The following is a 22378-nucleotide window of genomic DNA, read 5'->3' as shown; positions in this document are numbered from 1 at the left end:
ATGATTGGCAGAATTATTCTCACTTTATTTCTGGAGAAGTTTGATCAGATGCAGTAACACTGATTCCAGGCAAGGGCAGGGGGCATGGGTACCCCTGAAGCAACCAGTATCCTGTGGCCCAAGGTGCCCCCTATACCAGACCTGGGTTCTCCCTCAGTTACAGTTAAATAGAGAGAGGAAGATCTCCTCAGAGAGCCCTGGGGAGAGGGTCTGCCTCCTGTACCCACCCCCTCCACGTAGAGGAGTCTGAGCACAAGCTATTTACAGTATTCACATCCACTGTACCCCACCAAATCAAGGCAAATACTACAGGCGGCCTTTCCTCAAGAGGAGGCCAGAGAGGCTGTGAGTGTATGTGTGTATAGGGGAGAGGGGGTGTCCGTGCATGTGAGCACATGAATGCACTGAGGGGCAGGGACTGGCTTCAGCCAGAGACATCAGTCTATAAGGTGCAGATTAAAAACAGAGAGGACACATCCCCAGGGACCCAGGCCACTTCCATCTTTGTTCTGTCTCTTTCTCCTCCAGACATCCCAGAGATGATGCAGAGGAGCCCTCACAGCTGTGCCCAGATCCAAGGCAACCCCTTAAAGGACTTCTGAAAAAAAGTGGGGAGGAGAAACAGTAAGGGCAAACCATGCCACCAAGCCCAATGGCTCCGGGCCTTCAGGGTGGAGCAGGAGAGGGCCTCAGGCAAGCTAGAGAAGAGAGCAGGGCTGGGGAGCCCAGGGTGCTGGGAGGGATGGAGCTGAGCCCAGGAACAAGGGATCCCCACCTGTGACCTGTGGCGGTTGCACCACTGCTTTCTTGAGGAAGGCTTCTGCTTCTGCAAAGGGCAGGAGTGCCTCTGGTGTTCGGCCCAAACTCTTGTCCCCAGAGGGTCCCTTGGGAGAGAAGCCGTTCTCCTGGTGTGCTGGCAGAGGCTGCAGACCATTCACCAGTGACCCTGGCAACTCCTTGCTGGGCAGGCTGCGGACGCAGGGGCCAACACTCAGCACCTCACCTCCTGGTAAAGCCCAGGCCACCCACAGCTCCAGCGTGAGCCTGCCTCCCTGCTTAGGGTCCCTGGGACTGAGAGCTGGTACCTCCACTGAGGCTCCTGGGGGGCAGGCTCCTCTTTCGGCACATCCTCCTTTTGCAGCCCTAAGGGCCGAGCTTCCACAGCCTTCACAGGGTCTATTGCAGGGAAGAAATGGCCGTCAGGTAGGGGCTGGCGACAGGGGTGAGGCTAGACCATGGGGCTGACAAAGGGGATGGAGATGAGGGGCACAGGGGATTCACCTGGGCTGGAATTGTCAGCGTTTTCCTCCTTTCTGTCCTGCTTCTGCTTTGAAGAGGAAAAGCAGTCAAGCTCAAGGGATACCTGGACACCCCCCACCCCACGCCCCGACCCCCGTCCTGAATTCTTCTCTCCCTCAGCCCAGACCCTGAGCGGCCACCCCCACGAGCCTCCTCTCTTGGCTCTGGATGCCTTTCCGCAGCCTCCTTTCCTCACCGAGACCCCCACTCCCAGCACCGCCCTCGGGGAATCCTGACCTTGGTATCAGCAGCCTCCGACTTCCGAGTCCTCTTCATTATCTCCTCCAGACGCTGTTTGGAGGCCCCACATCGGTTAGGCCCACGCCCCGCCCTAGTCCGGAACCTCCCACCAGCCAGCCCGGTCCTACCGTCTCAGCGCCCTCCCGGCTCACCCCAGCCCTTTCCAGGCCGGGAACCAAAACAGACCAGGAACCAGAACATGCCCGCGACCCGGAGCGCGGCCCCGCCCCCTCCGCTCCCACCAGCCCCCTTCCCTCCCCAGGACCCGCCCCGCCCCCGCCCACCTTCTTGCGCTCTTGCCGCTCCTGCTCCTCCCGCTGGAAGTGCTTTTCCCGCTCCAGACGCTGCCGCTCTGCTTCTTCCCGCGACCGAGCTTCGGCCTCCTCTTTCTGCCAAAGACAGAGCTTTGGCCATCTGACTCCAGCCTTCCTTGGGGCCGGCGCCCTCCCGCCCACCCAGGCACCTGCTTCTGCAGCCGCTCCTGCTCCTCCTGCTCGGCCTGCGCCTTCTCTCGGGCCTCCTGCTCTTCACGCCTGCGGGCCTCCGCCTCCCGCTCAGCCCGGGCCTCGGCCTCCCGCGCCAGCTGCTCCTCTCGCATTCGTCTAGGGGACAGAAGAAACTCCAGTTCGGTGCCACGCTTCTTCTCCAGCCCCCATAAGGGTCCCCTTAGTCACCGAGGGCGCACTCACTTGTCCCTTTCTGCTTGCAGCTTCCGCTCCTGCTCCTCGCGCTCCCGCTGCTCCCGGGCCTGGCGCCGCTTCTCAGCCAGGAGCCGAGTGGCTTCTTCCCGGTCTGTGGTGCCGGCCATGGGTTTGCTAGGGGTCACCGGGTGAGCAGGGGCTGGGGATGAGGTCAGGACAGCAGTACCTGGAGGGGGATCCAGGACCAGGAGTCAGCACACACGCACAGGTCCCTCCACCACCCCTGCATGCGCCGGTGCTTCCTGGACCTCAGGGTGACCCACCCACTCAATTTCTGCCATCACCTCAAGTGGTCTGTGTTCTGGGCCTGGACCTCTAAGGGCAGGAGCCTCCTCTTCCTGTCTCCCAACACCCATTCCTCAGGCATCTCTGGGGGCCCACGCCCCGACCACCTCCCCCATGCAGGCAAAGCTGGCTTCTCTGCCCTGCCCACCCCTCTTCATGCCCACCTGCAGGGATCTCCGCTGTGGGCTGCTCCTTTTGGGGTGGGGCTGGGGTGGGCGAGGGCACAGGCGAGGGTGCTGGTGAGGCTCGGTCTGCTGGCTCCTTCTCATCACTGGCCTTGCCCTTGCTCTGGTTCTTGTCCTCAGGCCCTGCTGCACTGAGGCTCTCCTTTGCCTCATCCCTCCGCCGAACCCGCCCCTTGGGTGATGCAGTGGTGCCTCGGGGGGACGGTGGTTTTGGAGGCAGAGCATGGCTTGGCCCTGGGCTGGGGCAGGGGGAGGAGGGCCTGTGCCAGGATGTGGAGGGAGAGGATGGCCAGGCCTTGGATTTGGGGCTGAGAGAAAAGGGAAGGGTTAGGGCTGGAGGGCACAGAGCACAAGCACACGCACACCCTGAGCATGTCACTTCCTCAGGTCAGTGTCCCTTCCCCTACCCCCCAGGCTAGGTCAGCACCCCCCACCTTATGTGCTCTCACAGAACCATATCATTTCCTTTCAGAGCACATATCCCACATTGTAATTTACATGTTCATTTGTGAGATTCCTTTATTCATGTCTGAGTCCCCCAAAGCCTGTAAACTGAACATGAGCAAAAACTGGGCCTGGTTTAGCTCACCAAGTGTCCTTAGCACTGGGAACGCTGCCTGACAGGTCCATTCATTCACTCAGCAGGTATTTATTGAATGGTTACCAGGTGCCAGGCACTAATTTAGGTGCTGGAGTACTTCAGTAATCAAAATACTTGAAAGAAAGAAGAAAGGAAGGAGAGAAGAGAGAAAGAGGGAGAGAGAGAAAGGAAGGAAGAGAAAGGGAGAAAGAGTGGGAGGAAAGGAAAGGGAGAAAGAAAGTGGGAGGAAAGGAAAGGGAAAAACTTGCCCTCAAGGAACTTTCCTTCTAGTGGTGGGTGCCCAACAAATATTTGTGGATGAGCGGCCGGGTAAGTGTGGGGCCCTCCGCACCTGAGCTCAGAGGCGGCGCCAGCGGAAAGGCGCGGGCGCAGGGAGGCAGGAAGCGACTGGCGTTTCTTGAGGCTGCGCTCCCGGGCCAGGGCGCTCTTCTCCTTCTCGTTTTCCCGCTCCTTGTCCTTCTTCTCCTTTTTCTGCACCTGGGGGGAGGGAAGAATGGGAACGCGGAGGGCAGAAGTGAGGTCAGCGGCGCCCGCGCTGCCGGTCCCGGCTGCCTGCTCCCACCTGCGCGGCCACTCACCGGCGAGGGCTCCGGCCGGCGGCGAACCAAGGCGGGGCTGCCGCCTGCGCTGGGCTTCCGGCGCTCCCCGGCTGGGGTGCAGCGGTGCCCGCTTCGGGGGGCGCTGCACGGCGGCGTCAGGGGGCTGGCGGAGGCCGAGCGCGGGCACACTGGCACGGCTGCGGAGGGATGAGTGCGGTCGAGGTGCGCCCCAGACGCAAGGCTGTTCCCTGTCCGGCCCCCCGCGGGGGCTGTCCCCGGGCCGCCGCGCCTACCCTGGTCTCGGCCGTTGCGGGGCAGTGTGACCGCGCTGCGACTCCGAGCCAGGAAGGAGAGAGTGGGCGTCATCAGACGATCCACGATGCTGCTCTCCCATGCGCTCAGCTGCAGGCTGCGATCTGCGGGGAGAACACCAGGGAAACCGGTCACTGCAGGGCCTCGGGAGGCAGGCAGAGGCAAAAGGGGAGACCAGGTACCATCCCCATTCCAAGCCCAAGGATTCTCACCTGGGAGGACTACCCCCAATCACGTGGGGGCCACACTTGTCCTCCCTGAGATCTGGACCTCCACTGCAGACCCAGGCAACAAGGCACTTCCTAGGGCAACATCCTGCATCGCTTGAGAGTCCCCTCCTACCACTCTCCCCAGGTGAAAGGGCTCTGAACTGCGAGTATAGGAAGGAGCCATCCAGGATTGGTGGAAGACCCAATTGCCCTCTCCCATGTCCCACTGTAAAGCTCTGCCCATCCTGCTCTCAGAAGGCTGGCTTGGGGGAGGCACGCTCTCTGTGGATTAGGGACAGGGAGGGTCCTTGCACTCCTCTGACCCAGCTTTTAAGAGTCCCATGCCAGGGAGAGGTTGCTAGGGGGCCTGGCTGCCCTAGGCCACCCTGCTCTGTCCCCTCAGCTGCTGGGTTATTTTTAAGCATCAGTCAGGTGGGGTTGGTGCAGCAGCTGATTTGGTTGCTAGGCAATAGAGCAACCAAATAAAAGCTAGAGAAACTTATAAATAACTCCTACCATGGCTCCTTCACATGTGAGCAACCGGGCATGGTGAGAACGCAGGGGCTGTGCCACCCTGCTTGGTCACAACTCTGGAACCAGCCAAGGCCATGGCTGGGGCTCTGAGGTAGAGAGGGCAGGGTTGCATGGGTCCTTCCAGCTGACTCCAGAATAAGGGGATCCCTCCCCCCAGCACTCAGGCCAGTCTGACACATGGGGGCAAGGCCACCTGCCTAAGGTTTGCCTAGGCCAGTTGGCTGTGGTTGGAGGTAAGGCTGCCTGCCCATTCCCACCCCCAACTTGCTCTTGAGGCCCCTGCCAGGCTTTCTGCCCTCTGGGGCATTGTCCTTTGTCTCTGTTCTCCTCTCCTGCAGGGTACAACCCTGTCCTCAGGATCCAGATCCAAATGCCGGCTCCCCCGAGGGGCACAGAGCCCCGGGTGGGGTAGAGTGGGGATGGGGACCTGGAGTATGTGATGGCTCCAGGGACCTGGTGTTCTTGCTGAGCTCTGGAGGAAGCTTGGTGGGGGCTACAAGGGGCTCTGGAGGGGGAAGGGCTAGGCCTTCTCTTACTTCTACTGGGGGAGTTCCAGAGCGTGGCAGAGGACTTTGAGAGCCGCTTGTTGATTATAGAGTCCACGTGTTTGGGCAGGTTTACTGCCGACACGGAGCACCTGCTCCCACCTGGAGGGGAAAAGACACGGCATTAGGGCCGGGCCGGACAGGAGCCAGGGGGGCACTGAGGCCTTCCATGCAGGATGCTCCAAGGGCAGGGTGGGAGAGGGAGGAGTGGACAGGCTAGGATGGGGAGGAGAAGGCAGACTTGGTCCTGGAGAGGGAGGGTTGGGGATAGGTGATCAGAGATGACCTGGGTTGGGGGAGCCGACAGAGAAGGAACAGAGGGAGGAGATGGAGTAAATCTAGTGAAACTACAGCCTTCCTGACCAGACCAAAGGAAGCCATTACCTAGGGTAGGGTGCTGCAACCCTCCCCACAACCACCCAGCGTTGGCACTTGCTGACTCTGCCCAGCCAAGGCACTATGGATACAAACAGCTACATACTGGGACAAATGCAAAGACATTCCTAAACAGAAGAACCCACACAGTTACAGTCACTTGCACAAATCCACATATTCATCCAGGCACACAAAGACAAAGACATGCAGACAGGTGAAGAGTGGCAGATACTTATGCATGCACACGTCTATGCCGGCATGCACAGATACAGAAACACAAGCACTAACAGATAATGTGTCAGACCCAGATGCACACAGGGTATGAATACATCAAGCAACCTAATCGTGATGTTGGTAAGCTAACGTTTGTTGATGCTTACCATATGCCAGGTACGTTACCTCACTTGATCCTCCAAACATCTACCAACAACCTCAGAGGCAAGCAGTATTGTTATCCCCATTTTACAGATAAAGAAAGTGAGACGTCAAGAAGTTATAGGTCACACCGCAAGTGCCAAAGCTGGAACCCAAGTCTCTGATGCACAAGCCCTCACTGAGGTACAAAGGCCACAAATATACCAAGGCAAAAACATAGTAAGACAGACAATGCACAGGTCCATGAGCATATACGCCAAAAGATATGCAGCTAGAAATACTGAACCTTGCCATCACATAAAGACATCCAAACACAGGCATCCATACATGCCAGCAAAGAATCCCACCAAAATCCATGATGGCCCTTCATGGAGAAAACTCGGAGACAAAAATCTACCTTCCAAGGCAAGAGGGTGACAGTTTTTTTTTAAACATCCAGTGTCTACAGGGCATTAAAGTCCTCTTTTATGTATCATCAACTAATAATTGACAGGAGCAAAAAAAGCTAATCCTAAAATGACAGGTTTGAAGAGCAAACCAAATGGAGAGAATCCATCTCTGATTTAATAGTGGAAGTCCTTGGGAAGGGACAATTTGTTTTACAGATGATTCACAAGGAGACACAAGTCACATGAAGAAAGGCACACCTGCTGCACGAGCTGTTAGCTCCTTGAACAAAAGTTGTTCCCTTCCCCCACTTGCCAGGCCCCAGCCTTGCCCACCCACCCACCAGCCTCTCCAGCCCACTCACTGGTCTTATGTCCTGGGGAGTTGTGATGCAGGGCCCCTGCCCAGGACCAGCGCTGCTGCCGGATTTCAGCCCATGTTTTCTTCACTGACCGTTGGATGGCTGCTTCATAGCGCTCCTGGGGGGAGGTGGAGAGAGGAGAGAGGGCTGGGCTCAGAATCATTCACCATGCCTAGGATAGAGGCCTTTCTCCCTTCTGTGACAATACCTCCCACCTTCCCTTCCCCTGGGAACTTTTCCTGACTCATTACAGGTAACTAAGGTGACCAAATCCTTGTTATGATTAAGGACCATATGCAATGGATCCCTTTCAACTTGCTCTTGGGGAGCATTTCACTGTTCTTGAGTCATTTCCTGGATGTATGAGTTGCTTCTCTGAGGATGGGGTGGGACTCTCCCTGCCTGGGTCTCCTGGGCAAGGCCATGACCCCTGGCACTGAGGATCCTGACCTTGGGGCTATGTTTTCCCTTCAGCTTCAGGTCCTGGGGCAGGGCCAGGCCACCATTTCCTTCATTTCCTCACCAGCACTCAAGCCAGGGCTCTTACCCATGTGACAGAGCTTGGCACTCACACACACACATCTGCAGACATAAAAACACAGACACACGGGCACGGATACAAATACATGTACTGGCAGCGCACAGTTATGGGGCCTACAGCAACACATATGAGAGCAAGCGTGTCTACAGCTGCACAGACACCCAGATATTGTCACAAAGGCACACAGCTACAGATGTGAACACAGATAGGACCACATAGACACAGATATCGCAGAGGCAGGAACACAGATGTGCACACTCTCTTCACCAGCATGCGGACATGTGGGCATGGTACACACAGATCCATGCAGAGCCAGCTGCAATCAGCAGGAACGCACCTTGTTTTTCTCGAGCTTCTGCCGCTGCCGCTCCTCCAGGGCGGCACGGCGCTGCTCTGCTTTAAGCCGCTGCTCCTCCAGCCGCCGCCGGCGCTCTTGGAGCTGCTTCTCCCGCAGTGCCTTGGCCTTCTCCTCCTTTTCCAGCCACACTGCCTTCTTGGCCGCTGCGGGAAAAGGGACCCAGTGGCGTGTGAGGGGTTCTGCCGCAGCCTGGGCCAGCGCATCTCCTCCAAGTGGCTTTCCCTGCTTCCCCAGCCCTGGGTGGGTCTTTCTCCTGCCTGTTTAGATGCAGGCTCCACCCTCAGACACCCCTCACACACTGAAGGGCTTCCAGAAGACAGGCCTCAGGGGAGGCCTCATGGCCTCTCAGGCCTGAAGGTGAAACAAGTTCTTTAGTGCCAGATCCCCATCTGACTTAGGGGCCTACCAGACAAATGTCCATATATTGTGAGGAAGAGTACGGGATGTGGGGTGAGATGAGGCTTCTGGGTCTGAATCTCAGCTACTGCACTAGCCGTGTGGCTTAGGCAAATGATTTCATCACTCTGAGCCTCTGTTTCCTCCTCAAAATGGGTTGGGAGGATTGAATGAGATAGAGCATGTACTGCTCTTAGCACAGTGCACATAGTTAAGTGTTCCAGAAGCGTTAGTGTTATTAATAGGACACTGATGGTGATGATGACAATGAATGACACAGATGCTGACGCTTCCAAACACTCACCCAGGTACTTGGCCCGCTCTTCTCGCCGCTCCTTTGCCAGCTTGTGTCTCTCTCCCGCCTTCTTTACATCTTAGCAGAGGGAACAAGCACAGACAGGTCAAAAGGTTCTCCCCAAAGAGGAGTCAGCCTCAGGTCTTCCCTCCAGGTCTCACCCCCATCCTCTCCCCACCTCCTCTAGGGCAAAGGGGATTCCCTTGGGTGGCATCATCCAGGGCTGGGACCCTGAGCCAAGAGGTTTGGGCCCAGGACTGGGGATTTCACACATACCTTGCTTGGTGGCAGGGCTGTCAGAGGCTGGCACTGCTGTTGGGGATGGCTGGCTGCTTCTTCGAGGAGGCCTGGAATCCCGTGGACCTGTGGCTGGTGGGGTGTGTCCCCTGCTCTTTGCTTCTGAGGAAGGGAATTCTTCCTGCTGGGGGGCTGGCCTAGGCCTGCCCTGCCCTGGGGGGTTCTCTGGTTCCAGCGGGAGCTGCTTAGGGCTAGTGGCATTCTTCACTGCAGGAGGGGTATCCGGGGGAGTGTCAGGGACCAGGGCTGACATCGGTGGTGGTGGAGGGGAAGTGTCACCTTCTGGAGAAGGTCTTGGCTCTGGGGGCGTCCTGGCTACCACAACTGAAAGACCAACACAAGAAAGGAGAGACGGTCAGATTGTTCATCTGAGCCATCAGTTCAACACAAAGTTATCTACCTTGTCCAGCTCACTTATCCATTCATTCACACGTGATTACTGAGTCTTTCAATGTGCCAGGCCCTGTTCCAGACACTAATAACATAATGGTGAGAAAATAGGCATGATCCCTGCCTCTGTGGAGCGCACCTCTAGCAGGGCAGACAGATAAGTAGCTCGGCAATTACACGAGAGAGTAAGTAACACGTCTGGGGCAGCAGACATGGTTCACCTACAGTGGGGGTCTTTCTGAAGAAGCAACCACCAAACTGAGCTCCGAAGGATGAGCTGAAGTTGGCAAAGCAAGGAGGAGAGAGGTTCTGGCAAAGAGAAGGTGTATGCAATGGGGCAGGAAGGAGCAGGGTGTATGGAACAAGGGTATAGGACTTATCAGTGCACCACATGGTAATGACTGGTTTCCATGTCTGCCTCCCCGACCTTTCTGCCTTCCCTCTGGGTCATAGTGCCCAACCCAAGGCCTGGTTCACAGATGGTGCCAGTGCTGGGCACATGGGACTGACCGGGAGAAAGAACATAAGCATAGGCTCAAGTGGGAGGCTCGAGTTGCATAGCTCCCCATTGGGTGAGCAACCAGCTATGCATTTTTTCTCCCAGTGACCCCAGATTTCTTCTTTTAAGACATGAATAGTCCAGGAACCCTATAAGACACCAAAGTGCCAAATAAGGAAGCCACATGATTTGGCATATACACACATACATGTGTATGCACACACGTGTTCATGTGTACACTGTGGGGCAGGTGAAAGGCTTCAGAGTCAGCAGATGAGGGCCCAATTCTAATGTCACTACCCCAAGACAGGAAGGGAGGGCTTGATTCCGCAGCAGGTCAACTTGGACATGACATTCAGCCTCTTTAAGCCTCAATTTTCACATCTGTAAAATGGGGATGATGAGCCCAAGCTAGTAGGGATGTCAGTAAAATGCCTGGCACAATTCATGTGCCAGCAAACAATACTTCCCTCTCTTTCCCTGTGGGTCTTATGAAGCCTCCATGTCTCCCAAAGAGAAGCCTCTGCACCTTCAGTCCTGGTGCCATCTGATGCAACCCTCCAGGCACTAAGAGGATCTGTCGGGACACAGCCACTGATCTAGGCCTAGGGAGCGGGTCCAGGGTACAGGGAAGGTGCATCTAAGGTAGCATCTTTGCTCTTACTGAGTGTCTCTATTCTGACTAGGTTCTCTGTTCTGGGAACTCTGTCCATCTCAGGATGTGGCAAACTCCCCATCCCTGTGGGTGACAACGTGTGTGCAGGGGCACCTTTAGGACTCTGGGTACCTTTTGCAGGGAGGCAGGAGTCTAGTGGTTGGTTTGGGCTCTGAAGCCAGATTATTTGAATATGAATTCTTGCTTTCCCACTGACTGTGTGACCTTGGGCCAGTTACAGACCCTTTCTGTGCCACAGCATCTCCTCTATAAAATGCAGCTATTACCTACCTCACAGTATTGTGATGAGTGTGAGTTATAAAAATAATCATTCATATATTTATTGAGAGCTTCATATCTGCAAAGCATTTTACACATTAGTTTTAATCCTCACTGACAATACTATAAAGAAGCTGCTATAAACATCTTTCATACAGATGAGGAAAGAAAAGCACAAAGAGTTAGTGAAGTAATTTGAGGTCACTCAACTGGTAAGAAAAGGAGCCTGGACTTGAGGCTTGAACCCAGTGTCTGTCACCAGAAGCATGCCCTTACCATTACATCTGTTTTTTGTTGTTTATTTCTTTTTTCTGATGGCTGGCCGGTAAGGTTATCTGAACCCTTTGACCTTGGTGTTATAACACCGTGCTCTAACCAACTGAGCCAACCGGCCAGCCTGCCTCTGTTTAAGGCAGTATGAGGTAATAGGTTGTTATGCAATGACATTATCTGAGGCTCACACTATTTTCCTCTCATTCCCTCCCTTCCAACTTCCTGGGCTCCAGGTAAGAGGCCCCAGTGACCCCTCCAACTCTGCCAGCCCCTAGGCTCCATGACAGGCCACCCAGCTCTCCCCGTACCAGGGAGATGGCTGCCTGGTCACTGCCAATCTATTTCCCAGCCAGCTGCAAACTCCTTTACCAACTTCACGGGCAACAAAACTAGTGGCGACCATTTAATGAGTACTTGCTACTCACTAGCTGTGCTAGGTGCTTTGTATGAGGGCACTTCAAACTTTGAGAGGCAGAGATTCTTATCCTCATCATACAGATGTGGCAATTAAGGCTTACCCTGACAAGTGACTTGTCCTGGGTCATAAAATTGGTACGTGGCAAAGCAGAATTTGAACCCAGGATTGTCTGGGGCCAAACCCTGGGTGTGTAACTACTAAGCTTAAAGGCTGAGGGTGAGGCCTGTTTATTACCATTCTCCCGGCACCTGTGCGTGCTGCAGGTGTTGCAAGGAAAACTGGTAGGCGGGTATTTGTCTACACCTAGGCAAATCACACACACCCAGCAAGATAGTGAATCCCCAAGTAGGTCCTGACCAGCCGTGTGAAGGGAGGTGGTAGAGAAGAGGGGCCTGCACCCAGGTATCAGATGCAGCAGAGTGGAAAGGTCTTAGGCTTCAGAGTCAGATGGGCCTGAGTAGCGATCCTGGCTCCATGTGGGATCCTGGACAAGCCCTGAAGTTGTCTGAGTCTCAGTTTCCTCACCGAGTTGCTGGTACAGACAGTAAGTAGGTCCATTATCTCAGGTACCTACCAGGGTCTCAGTAAGCTGCATCTGCCCCAAAGAATCTGTCCATTTCTCCCCATCTCTGCCAGAAGAGCCCACTTTAGTCAGGCCTTCACCCCCACGGCTCCACAATGCTGCTCTTCCCAAAGTAACCAAGGACCTCCATGCTGCTAAATCCAATGGCCAGTTTTCAGTCCTTATCTTACTGGACCTATCAGCTGCATTTGACCCAGGTGATCCTGTGGTGCTTCTTGAAACACTCTCTTCACCTGGCTTTGGAGACAACACACTCTCCTGGTTTTCCTTCTACCTTTCTGGCTGTGAATTCTCAGTATTCTCTGCTGGTCCCTCCTTAAGTTCCTAACCTCTCAGCGCTGGAGTGCCCCAGGGCTCAGTCGAGGACCTCATCTCTTTCCTGTCCCCACACACTCCCTTGGTGATCTCATCCAGACTCACAGCTTTAAACACCATCTCTCTGCTGACGGCAACCAAATTAGTTTCTCCAGCCCAGACCTCTCCCTTTGAGGTCTAGTTTCGCTCACTCAACTCCCTATTTAACACCCCTGATGTCTTAAACTTACATCCAAAACTGAGCTCCTCGTCTTCCCCCCAAAACCTACTCCTGCCCCAGTTTTCCCCATCTCAGTTTATGGCAACCCCATCCTTCCAGTTTATCAGGCCTTAGAGTCATTTTAGACTCTTACTTCCCACCTCACATCTAATCTCTCAGCAAATCCTTTTGGCTTTATCTTCAAAATATATCCTAAATCTAATCACTTCTCACTATCTCCACTTCTATCACCTTGGTCAGAGCAACTACCATCCCTTCTAAAAGACTCCCTGCTCCCATTTTTTGTTCCCCTTTGGTCTTTTCCCAACACAGTGGCCAGAGTGATTCTGTTTAAAAATAAATCAGATCATGTCACTTCTCTGACAAAATCCTCCAAAGACTCCCCATCTTGAAAGGAGGAAAACCCAAAGTCATTACAATGGCCTACAAGGCTCTATGGATCCTCCCTCTCCAGCCCGCTACATCTCGGACCTCATCACCTCCTCTTCTCCCCCTGCTCAGTCTCTTCCAGCCACTGTTCCTTAAGGGTGGCAGGCAGGCACCTCCCCCAGAGCTTTGCACTTGCTGTTCCCTCTGCCAGGAATTCTCTGCCCCCAGATTCTGCATGCTTCATTCCCTTACCTCCTTCAGGTCTTTATTCAAATGTCACTACTCAACAAAGCCTTCCCTGACTCCCTATATAAAACCACAAACTGCAGTTGAAGTCTCCCTCCCCTTTCCAACTCTATGTGTTTTTGTTGTTGTTTTAAAAGATGACCAGTAAGGAGATCTTAACCCTTGACTTGGTGTTGTCAGCTCCACGCTCTCCCAAGTGAGCTAACCAGCCATCCCTATATAGGGATCTGAACCCTTGGCCTTGGTGTTATCAGCACCACACTCTCCCAAGTGAGCTAACCAGCCATCCCTATATAGGGATCTGAACCCTTGGCCTTGGTGTTATCAGCACCACACTCTCCCAAGTGAGCCACGGGCCAGTCCAACCGTATGTGTTTTTTTCTTTCCAATTCCATTTTGTCCACAAGCATTAACACCATTGTCACACTGTCTCCCACTGCTAGAATGTAATCTCCACGAGGGCACAAATTGTTAACCGTTCTAACTATAGGGCCGACAGAATCTGGCACTTAGGCACTCTATAACTATCTGTTGAATGGAGAAATGAATGAACTCCACCCTGCAGATAGCATCATCATCTCTCTTACCTGGCTGACTGCAAAGTCTACCCCTTGTTCTACTGCACCCATTCCCACTCTGCTCTCCACTGAGAAGCCAGAGTAATCTTTTCCAAATGCAAATCTGATCACAGTACTCCTTACTGCTTGAAACCTCTCAGTGGTTTTCCACTGCTCTGAAGATAAAGACAAAAATTCTTGAACCCAACCTGCAAGTCTGGCATAGTCTGCAATCCCTGTTCCCCTCCCCCACATCTCTTGAATCTCCTCTCCTACACTCCTCCCCACTGCCCTCTGAACTCCAGCCACACTAACCTTCTTTTAATTCGGATAACCATGCATGCTCCCTCCTACCCCAGGACCTTTGCATATACTCTTTCCCTTCTTTTCTTAGTTCCCTATTTACCCTTCAGGTCTTAATGTAGTCATCATTTTCTCAGGGAAGCCTTCCCCTGGCCTCTCTAATCAGAAATTCCTTCATTCTTTTTTGTTTTGTTTTGTTTTTTGGCAGCTGGCTGGTACAGGGATCAAACCCTGGACCTTGGTGTTATCAGCACCATGCTCTGAGCTAACTGGCCAGTCCAAATTCCTTCATTCTTTAGAGTCATGGCTTCGTGTGCCCTTGTTTGGAGCACTCACTGCTTCAATTTTAAACTTCCTTGTATGGTTCTTTAGTTATTGTCAGCCTCCTCTTCTAGACTGTGAGGAAGCCCTGCAAGGGCTGGGCCACATCTGCTTTGCTCACCGCTGCATCACCAGCAGTTACTAGTGTCAAGTACGTGGAGACGGTCATGAAATGCTGTCAAATCAGAATAAAGAGCTATACTATGAGGCCACCGCTACCTAAAGCAGGTGCATACGGAAGAAGAATTTACTCTAATAATGAGTAGCTCCATGAGTTTGGGCAGCTTCTTGTACTCAGCCACTCAGGTTGAAGTTAATAAAAATAATAATGAGTGTTTACTCCAGCAGCTCAAGAAAAACTTCTCAAGAGGCAAACAGGACGTCTGGAACTTCACTTGTGACCTGGCAGACTACTGACCCTGAGTACAAATATTTTCCTCAGAATTATGCCGACCCTGATGAAATGTCATTGTGACAGTGTTATCTGGAACAAGTTACATTAAGCCAAATTAATTCCTTGGTTAATTATCTATACTGGATGATTAATCCATTTCTGATTATTTCCATTTTCAACCATCAAATGTGATCCTTCAACTACTTAATTTTAGTTTATTTTTGGTCTATGCCAGATTGTGAGATTTTAGATTTTAGACACTGTCAGTTTTATTTTGCTACATTGATATCTACCAGAAGTATTTATTAAGAACTGGATAAGAGACAGATAATTTGTATTATTTTCTTAGCACAAAGAGCATTAGCAGGGCAAAGGCACAGGAGCTGGTGGCACCTTTGAAGACAGCCCTGTCTATCCAAGAGCTCCAAGAGGGACTGCACCTGGGGTCTGCAGAAAGATCAGAGCCAAGTCCTCGATCCCATGTCTCAGGGTGCTAACTCCCCATCTCTACCCTCTGGGAGTTGGCAGTCCTTTCCCCTTTTCCCTCGCTCCTCCCATACCAACCACTCCTGCTAGGCCAAACATTCCTCTCACAACACTGATAACTCAGTCTAACTTTTCTGTGGGCCTGCCACCCCTGCCCCTGTCAGTGTGAGAGTTAATGAAGAGAAGAGATTGGCTCTTGGTCCATTTTGTAGTTCCAGAGCCTGATAACAGGAGCTGCCTGGTACGGAATAGGAGTTCTGGGTCTGTTTAATGAACATCTAGATGGATGGGTGGGTGGATGGATGGACGGACAGACGGACGGACGGACAGACGGATGGATGCATGGATGGCTGGATGGATGGACGGGGGTACTGTGGAAAGCTACCTAGCTAGTGCACAGTCAGATCCCCAAGCTTCTCCAAAGCCTAGTCTCTCTAAACCCTAAATGTCGTGATCACATCAGAGACCTGTGTGTCCCCTGCCAGCTCCCAAGGCCAGGAAGGAAAACAGACTAATTTACTGAAACCCTACCATGTACCAGGCACTTTCCCTTATCTCATTTAATTCCTATAGCAATCCTAAAGGGAGAGTACTATGGATGGCCCCCATCTCACAGGTGAGAAAACTGTTACTCAGGTTTAGTGGGTTGTTCATGTCAGTGTTAGAGGTAGGATTTGAACCTAGGGTTGTCTGATGACAAAACCCTATGTCATATTTCTGGTAGGCCATCACATCACCCCTCCCTGAGGCTCCTGCCTGATCCCTGAAGAAGGAAGTGATCTGGTGGTTCCCCCAGGGAGGCTTCCCCCACAAAAGTGAAGGGTACAGGTGTGGCAGGCAAGCACTGAGCTCAGAGCGCAGGAATGCAGGGAAGGTAGGCTCTTGCCCAGACTGGCCACCAGGAGGCAGGAAGTGAGGTAGCTGGGCAGGGGTGGGGGGAGAGAAAGGGTGCACAGACAGCACCCAGGTGGGGGCATGGGGAGCTTGGCAGAGAGGAGACAGGACAGAGATCAGCACCTCTAGCAAAGGCCCTCCTGGATCTTGCAGCAGTTGCTGAGGTGGCAACACTAGGCCAAGCAAATGAAGATGGAGGCAGGCAAAGGGACAAAGACACACAGCAAGACAGACATGTACACACAGCAGAGAGAGAAGACACTAGACGATGTAGACAGAGCCCACACAATGGCAAAGGACAAGACACATTCTTTTTTGTCCTGCTCTCTCTCTCTCTCACACACACACAGGAAACAGACTTATTGGGACTCAGAACTCTACACACACAGACACACACACACACACACACACACACACCCTCTGAGATACAAACACGAGTACACAAAGACACAGCGTCCCTAGGATATTTATACAGCCTCATCCAGCTCACTTCTGCCTTTCCTCTTCTGGGCACTTCTTCACCTGGGCCCAGGGAAAGTCTGATTAACAACAGCAACAGCTAATGCTTGTGTCAGGCACATTGAAACACTTTAAACTCATTAGTTCATTGAATCTCCACCACAATCCTATGAGGTAGATATTATTACCCCATTCTACAAATGAGGGAACAGATTCAGAGAGATTAAGACACTTGCTTAAGCCACACAGCTGGTGAGTGGCAAAGGTGGGGTTTGGAATCAGTGTGACAGTCTTTACCATCAATCTGCTACCCAGTGGGGGCAGCCTCCTGGGTTTCCCCTCCTTCTGGAGAGATCTAGGCTGAGACAATGGGGAGTGGGTAAGAAGGACAAACCCTGGGGGATGCCCGATTGTGGGACTGGGACGGGGGTACCCTTAGGGAGCAGCATTACTCCTGGTTTGGATGGTGCTAAGCCAGCTCTGAGAGGGACTGCACTAGTAGGCGGGCAGCCTGCGCAGTTGTTGAGCAGCAGGGCACTGAGGCCAGGCCACCGGCTTCTGTGGGTGATAAAGCCGGGAACCCAACTGCGACTGCAGATCTGAAGGAGCTCTCTGGCCCGGCTGGCGGCCATTGTTCCCAGCCTCCAATCAGGAGCACCCACTTCCTGTTATTTTAGGCGGCAGGAAATGACCCCATCCCACAGCCCAGCCCCACCAGTTCCCTCCCTCTTTCCCAGCAGGGCTGCACTAGCTGAGGCCCAGAGTCTGAGGGCCCAGGCGCAGCCTCAGGCCAAGGCCTCCTTCTGATCCAACTTGCTCAGACTCCAACCTGGCAAGATTCACAGTGGACAACCCAGGGCTCTGCTGGCTCTACCTCAGCCTGCCAGAGTCCCCAAGACCAAGATGCCCATAGAAGGCCAGTCATGGAAGGGAAGCAGGCCAGAGCCTGTCACTGGCTGGCTTGGCCATGATAATTCAGTACAGAGGTTTGGTGTATAGACTTTAGAGTCAGGCCTGAGTTCAAATCCTGCCTCTGCTAGTTCCTAGCTGTGTGACTTTAAGAAGGTGACTTACCCTCTCTGAGCCTCATCTGTAAAATGGGATTAATACTAGTCCCTACTCGTGGGATGGTCATGGGGAACCAATGAGGCAATGCGTGTGATGTGCTGAGCCCTGTGCCTGGCACAGAGAAGACCCTTAATAAATAGCAGTGGGAGATAAGAAATTGGAGATAACTCAGTTCACCAGGGAGTCTATGCCTGCCCCACCTCTCCTTTTACGACTGTGAGGAGTGCTAATACCCCCTACCATGCTCTCTGCTCCTCTCAGGACAGAGTTGCAGCTGAGAGGTGACAGAGGAAACACTGAAGGCTGTGCCCCGGGGTGCCAGGGAGAGCTACCACCAGCCAACAAAGCTGTATTATCTGCCCTGGCTCCTTGGCTCCCTCCCTGGCCCCAAGGCCCAGCAGGGACCCAAGAATTTGGTTCCCAGCTGCCTGAGGACTAACTTCTAGCCTTGGTCAGAACTGAGACCTGCGCTGACAGCTCTCAAGTGCCACCACTCTAGTCTGGGCCTGGCTTTTAGCCCCTTCACCCTTCGTTTAATCCTGCTCCACCATCCTGGGAGAACAGGGACTGAGCTGGCCTAGCGCCCCTTCCTCCTCATTTGCATATGTGTGGCTGCACATTAGGTACTCATTAAAGGCCTCATTACTGGGCCCATCCGCCCCAGGAGGGACTGGGAAGCTATCAGTGAGAGGTGCTAGCCAGGCTGGCTCTGTGTACATAGTCCTGGCCCATGTGCCAGTCTCACCAACTTCTCATCCTTTCAAGTCCACCTCAAATGGATTCCTCCTCTGTGAAGCCTTCCACAAGCAGAGCCCCCTACCCAATGTATCAACATTACACCTGGTTTCCTTCTAGGCAGATATCCCTGCAGTAGCACATCTGCCTTCCCCACTGGGGTAGGAGGGACTCTGTCTGATTCACTTCTCTGCTGTCCACACAGCCAGGACTGACTGGCACACGGTGGGGCACCTGGATGCTGGTTACACCCATCTCTTGGGGCTTCTCTCCTACTCCCACTTCCCCACTTCAGGTACAGGGGCCCCCTGTTCCCCAGATACACCCTGGCTCATGTCTGTCTAGGACTTCTCTCCCCTCTGGCTTCTGTCCAACATTTACTTCCTGAAGTTCTAATTAATCACATCTTCTCAGGTCTCTGAAGGAATTAAATAGCAAAAAAACCAAATAGCTAGCCTTTACTGGAATTAAAAATAATAAGAAGGGCCGGCCTGTGGTTCACTTGGGCAAGTGTGGTGCTGATAACACCAAGGCCATGGCTTTGGATCCTTATATGGGGATGGCTGGTTGCTCACTTTGGAGAGCGTGGTGCTGACAACACCAAGTCAAGGGTTAAGATCACCTCACCGGTCATCTTTAAAAAAATAATAATAATAACAAAAAACCAAATAGCTAGCCTTTATTGAGCAGGGCCTAGGCTAAGTGTTTTATGTGTTCATCTTAATAATCTCAGTGTCTCTACAAGATAATTTCTTTTTTTTTTTTTTTAAAAGATGACCGGTAAGGGGATCTTAACCCTTGACTTGGTGTTGTCAGCACCACGCTCAGCCAGTGAGCGAACCGGCCATCCCTATATGGGATCCGAACCCGGGGCCTTGGTGTTATCAGCACCGCACTCTCCCGAGTGAGCCACGGGCCGGCCCTCTACAAGATAATTTCTAACATTATTCTCATTTTACAGATGGGGAAACTTACAACTTAGGCTGAGCGACTTACCTGAGGTCACACAGAAGTCAGTTATGAAGTGAAGACTGAAACTGTTTTGACGCCTGAATCTACACTCTTAAACAGACTCCCATTACCTGCCCCCATGTTCCCCCATATTTCACACCTCCCTGCTGGCACCAGTTCCAATGAACAATAATGTACAATGTACAATAATGGTAATAACATTTTATTGTGGGTGTCTGTGTGCCAGGTTCCTTTAAGTACATCATCGTTAACACCACAAGGTTGATAACATTACCCCGTTTTCTTTTATTTATTTATTTATTTATTTATTTTTCCTTTTTGTCGTTTTTCATGACCGGCAACGGATGGCAACCCTCAGTGATGCGCCCGTACCGGCCCGGGACCGGCAACGGGATCGCAACCCTCGGTGTTGCCCCCTGCACCTCGCTCAGCCAGTGAGCGGGAACCGGTCGGTACATGGGATCCGAACCCTCGGCGGGAGCGCCACCGCGCTTCCCAAGCGGCGCACTGTAGCAGTGCGCCACCGGCCGGCCCCTCTTTCTTTCTTTTTTTTTAAAGATGACCCATAAGGGGATCTTAACCCTTGACTTGGTGTTGTCAGCACCACACTCTCCCAAGTGAGCTAACTGGCCATCCCCATACAGGGATCCTAACCTGTGGCCTTGGTGTTTTCAGCACCACACTCTCCCAAGTGAGCCATGGGCCAGCTGAACACTACCCCATTTTCTAGGGGCAGAAACTGCTCTAGGAGCTAAGTCACTTGCTCCAGTCTAGTAGCAAGTAACCAGGATTTCCATCCAGATCTTCTGACCCGAAAGTGGGCACCACACTTGTCCCCTACTCCGTGCCACTTCCTATTAATGCTCAATGTGCAAGTGCACAAAGGGAATTCAAAGGGGGCAGGGATCATGTCACATGCACTCAGAGTCTCAGACCCATGCCTTAAACTCTCACAGGGCACATTGTGGGCACACAGGGGACTCCTGTCACCTTCAACTTCTCCCTGTATAGGGACCAGCTGCCAAACTGATCTAGGTTCTCATGTAACTCCATCTAGACCCCTGTGTATATAGAAGAGTCTTCCCAATCCAGGACACTGAATACAGCCTCCCACCCCCACCCAGGCCACTCAGTACAGCCAAGCATACCACCCATGCCCTCATATTCAGTCCAGGAATCTCACCCAAGTGCCCTAATTATAAACTAGCTACTTGCTAAGGCCCACTCTGTCTCAGTCACCACCTCCACTCAGGCCTCCATGTACACACCAGTGCCAGAGACCCTCAGGTGCAGAGGGCCAGTAAGCAGATGGATGGCCCTGTGCTGGGCCTTCCTGGGTGTTCCCCTCTCAGGCTCAGCAGAACCAAGACAGATCCAGACACCCTTGTTTCCAGCACAGCACACAAACCTCCTGTAACCCACCAGTCTGATGGTAGCTTCCCTTCTGCGTCCTCTCAGCTGCCACACCCACAAGGTCCCCTTGAAGCACCCACACTGGCATGGGGAGGAGCCCACCCACAGGCAAGCAGCTCCACCTTGTCCTGGGCTCTCCGCACCCACAGACACTGTTTCATCCTGGGCCCACACCCCAGGGGGCAGGGAGGTGATGGGATTAGGCTATGGGACTCCATGGGGGTGTGGGGATGGAGCCACCTCGCTCCTAAGTCAGTTGGGTCCTCAGTAATCATGCTCTTCCCTCCCCTTCCAGGAAGAAAGAGAAAGAGAAATCACCTCCCTCCAACACCAGGCCCAACCAGAAGCCTGTTCCCACCCCCCTCATCAGCTGCTCCCAGATCCGAATGGGATTTGCAGAAGTCCTGGGCACTGGTGGTTGGTGGGGTGAGAGGAGGGGAGGGGAGGAGAGAGGTGGGAGGTTTGGGTGGTCTAGGGCATGGGGGAACGGTGTGTGGGGGGGAGAGTGTGTGTGTGCGTGCGTGCGTGCGTGTGTGTGTGTGTGTGTAAGGGGAGAGGTATCCAAAGCCTCAGGCTGCGGAATGATGTGGCAGGTCCCGGGAGAGCCGGCCTTGAGCCTTCACCTCATTCTCCAGTGACACTCAGGCCCAGAGAAGCTGGGAAGGAGGGCGGGCAGGATAAGCAGATTTACTTCTGTTCCCCTGCTCCCCAAATCGGGCTGGGTGGGCTTCGGAGTAGGCCTGGCGGCAGGGGAGGCGGCCCACTCCCCAGCTCCCGCCCTCGCCCCAAACAATGCCGCCTCCCCTCCCCCTCGCCTTTATCCGGCGGGTTACTTGGCAGCCGCCGCTGGAGACCTCCCCCTCCCCCACCCCTCCCTCCCGGCAGGGCCGCAGCAGCAACAGGCCCTTTGCGCGGCAGCTGGACGGATGGGGTGGGGGCGAGGTCTGGGCCAGGGCCTGGGCGTGGGGGCACTAGGCCCTAGGCTTCGGTATGCAGGGCGCCAGGCCTGAGAATCTGGACCCCAACACACACAGTCAGGTTGGGGTCACACGTGCCCAGGGGGATGGGGAAGAGCACGGAAGCACTAGCTCAGTACAAGAGGATCTTCAGGGCCTGGGGTGGATAGAGAAGGGAGGTGGGGGCGGGGAAGCCGAGATGGCACGGGGCTGGGAGTTATTGGGAAGGGTCACCCAATAACTCCCGAGGGGGTCCACGCGGGTCCCGCAGCCCGGCGCGTCCCGGCGCCCGGGGTGGGGGAGGGGGCAGCTGTCAGAGGATGCGTCGGTGGCCCGGAGCCGCCGCCGCCGCAGCCTTTATTTTTAAACTTCCAAGCGGTCAGAGGGCGCGGCGGGGGTGGGGTCCCCGCCCAGCAGGCCGGCCTCGTCCTCGGCCTCCCCGCGGCCCCCAGCCTCCCCCACATCTCGACTCTGCGCGGCTCCAAGCATACCTGGGGGTGCGCCTGGACCCGGCTCCGCATGCGGGCCGCTCTCCATGGCTGCGGCGTCACTGGGGGTCTCGGGGTCTCAGCGGCGACGGCGACGGCGGCCGGCGGCCAAGACAGGGTTCCCGCGGCGCATCACGCCCGGCCCGGCCCGGCGGGCGACGACTCGGAGGCGGGAGCGCTCCGGGAAGGTCGAGGCTGGTGGCCCGCGAGGCTCGGAGTCGCCGGCCGCCCAGTGTCTGTCGGCTCGGGC

General features: G+C 54.1%; 1 protein-coding gene across 4 annotated transcripts; it reads right to left on the bottom strand.

Annotated features, from left to right (window-relative positions):
- Positions 1-4: 4 nt before the first annotated feature.
- On the bottom strand, positions 5-22371 carry MAP7D1 (MAP7 domain containing 1). 4 transcript variants are annotated; one of them, XM_008585540.1, is made up of 18 exons: positions 22132-22371; positions 8815-9159; positions 8548-8616; positions 7827-7990; positions 6952-7066; positions 5442-5552; positions 4144-4266; positions 3890-4047; positions 3643-3788; positions 2690-3018; positions 2229-2406; positions 2003-2141; positions 1824-1928; positions 1537-1590; positions 1282-1324; positions 1086-1176; positions 776-969; positions 5-598 (listed from the first exon to the last, which is right to left on the bottom strand). In XM_008585540.1, the coding sequence occupies exons 1-18, from the start codon at positions 22175-22177 to the stop codon at positions 588-590; spliced, it is 2421 nt and encodes an 806-aa protein (XP_008583762.1). In that variant the 5' UTR covers positions 22178-22371; the 3' UTR covers positions 5-587. The 4 variants fall into 4 exon arrangements, with proteins under 4 accessions (XP_008583762.1, XP_008583755.1, XP_008583776.1 ...); XM_008585533.1 differs by having other exon boundaries at positions 3890-4266; positions 22132-22333; XM_008585554.1 differs by lacking the exon at positions 5442-5552 and having other exon boundaries at positions 22132-22333.
- Positions 22372-22378: the final 7 nt, after the last annotated feature.

Source organism: Galeopterus variegatus, unplaced genomic scaffold (genome assembly GCF_000696425.1).
Source record: "Galeopterus variegatus unplaced genomic scaffold, G_variegatus-3.0.2 Scaffold106, whole genome shotgun sequence".
In the NCBI taxonomy this organism is placed as follows: Eukaryota; Metazoa; Chordata; class Mammalia; order Dermoptera; family Cynocephalidae; genus Galeopterus; species Galeopterus variegatus.
Note: the sequence above shows the minus strand (reverse complement) of the source record. Positions and strands in the feature narration are given on the sequence as shown.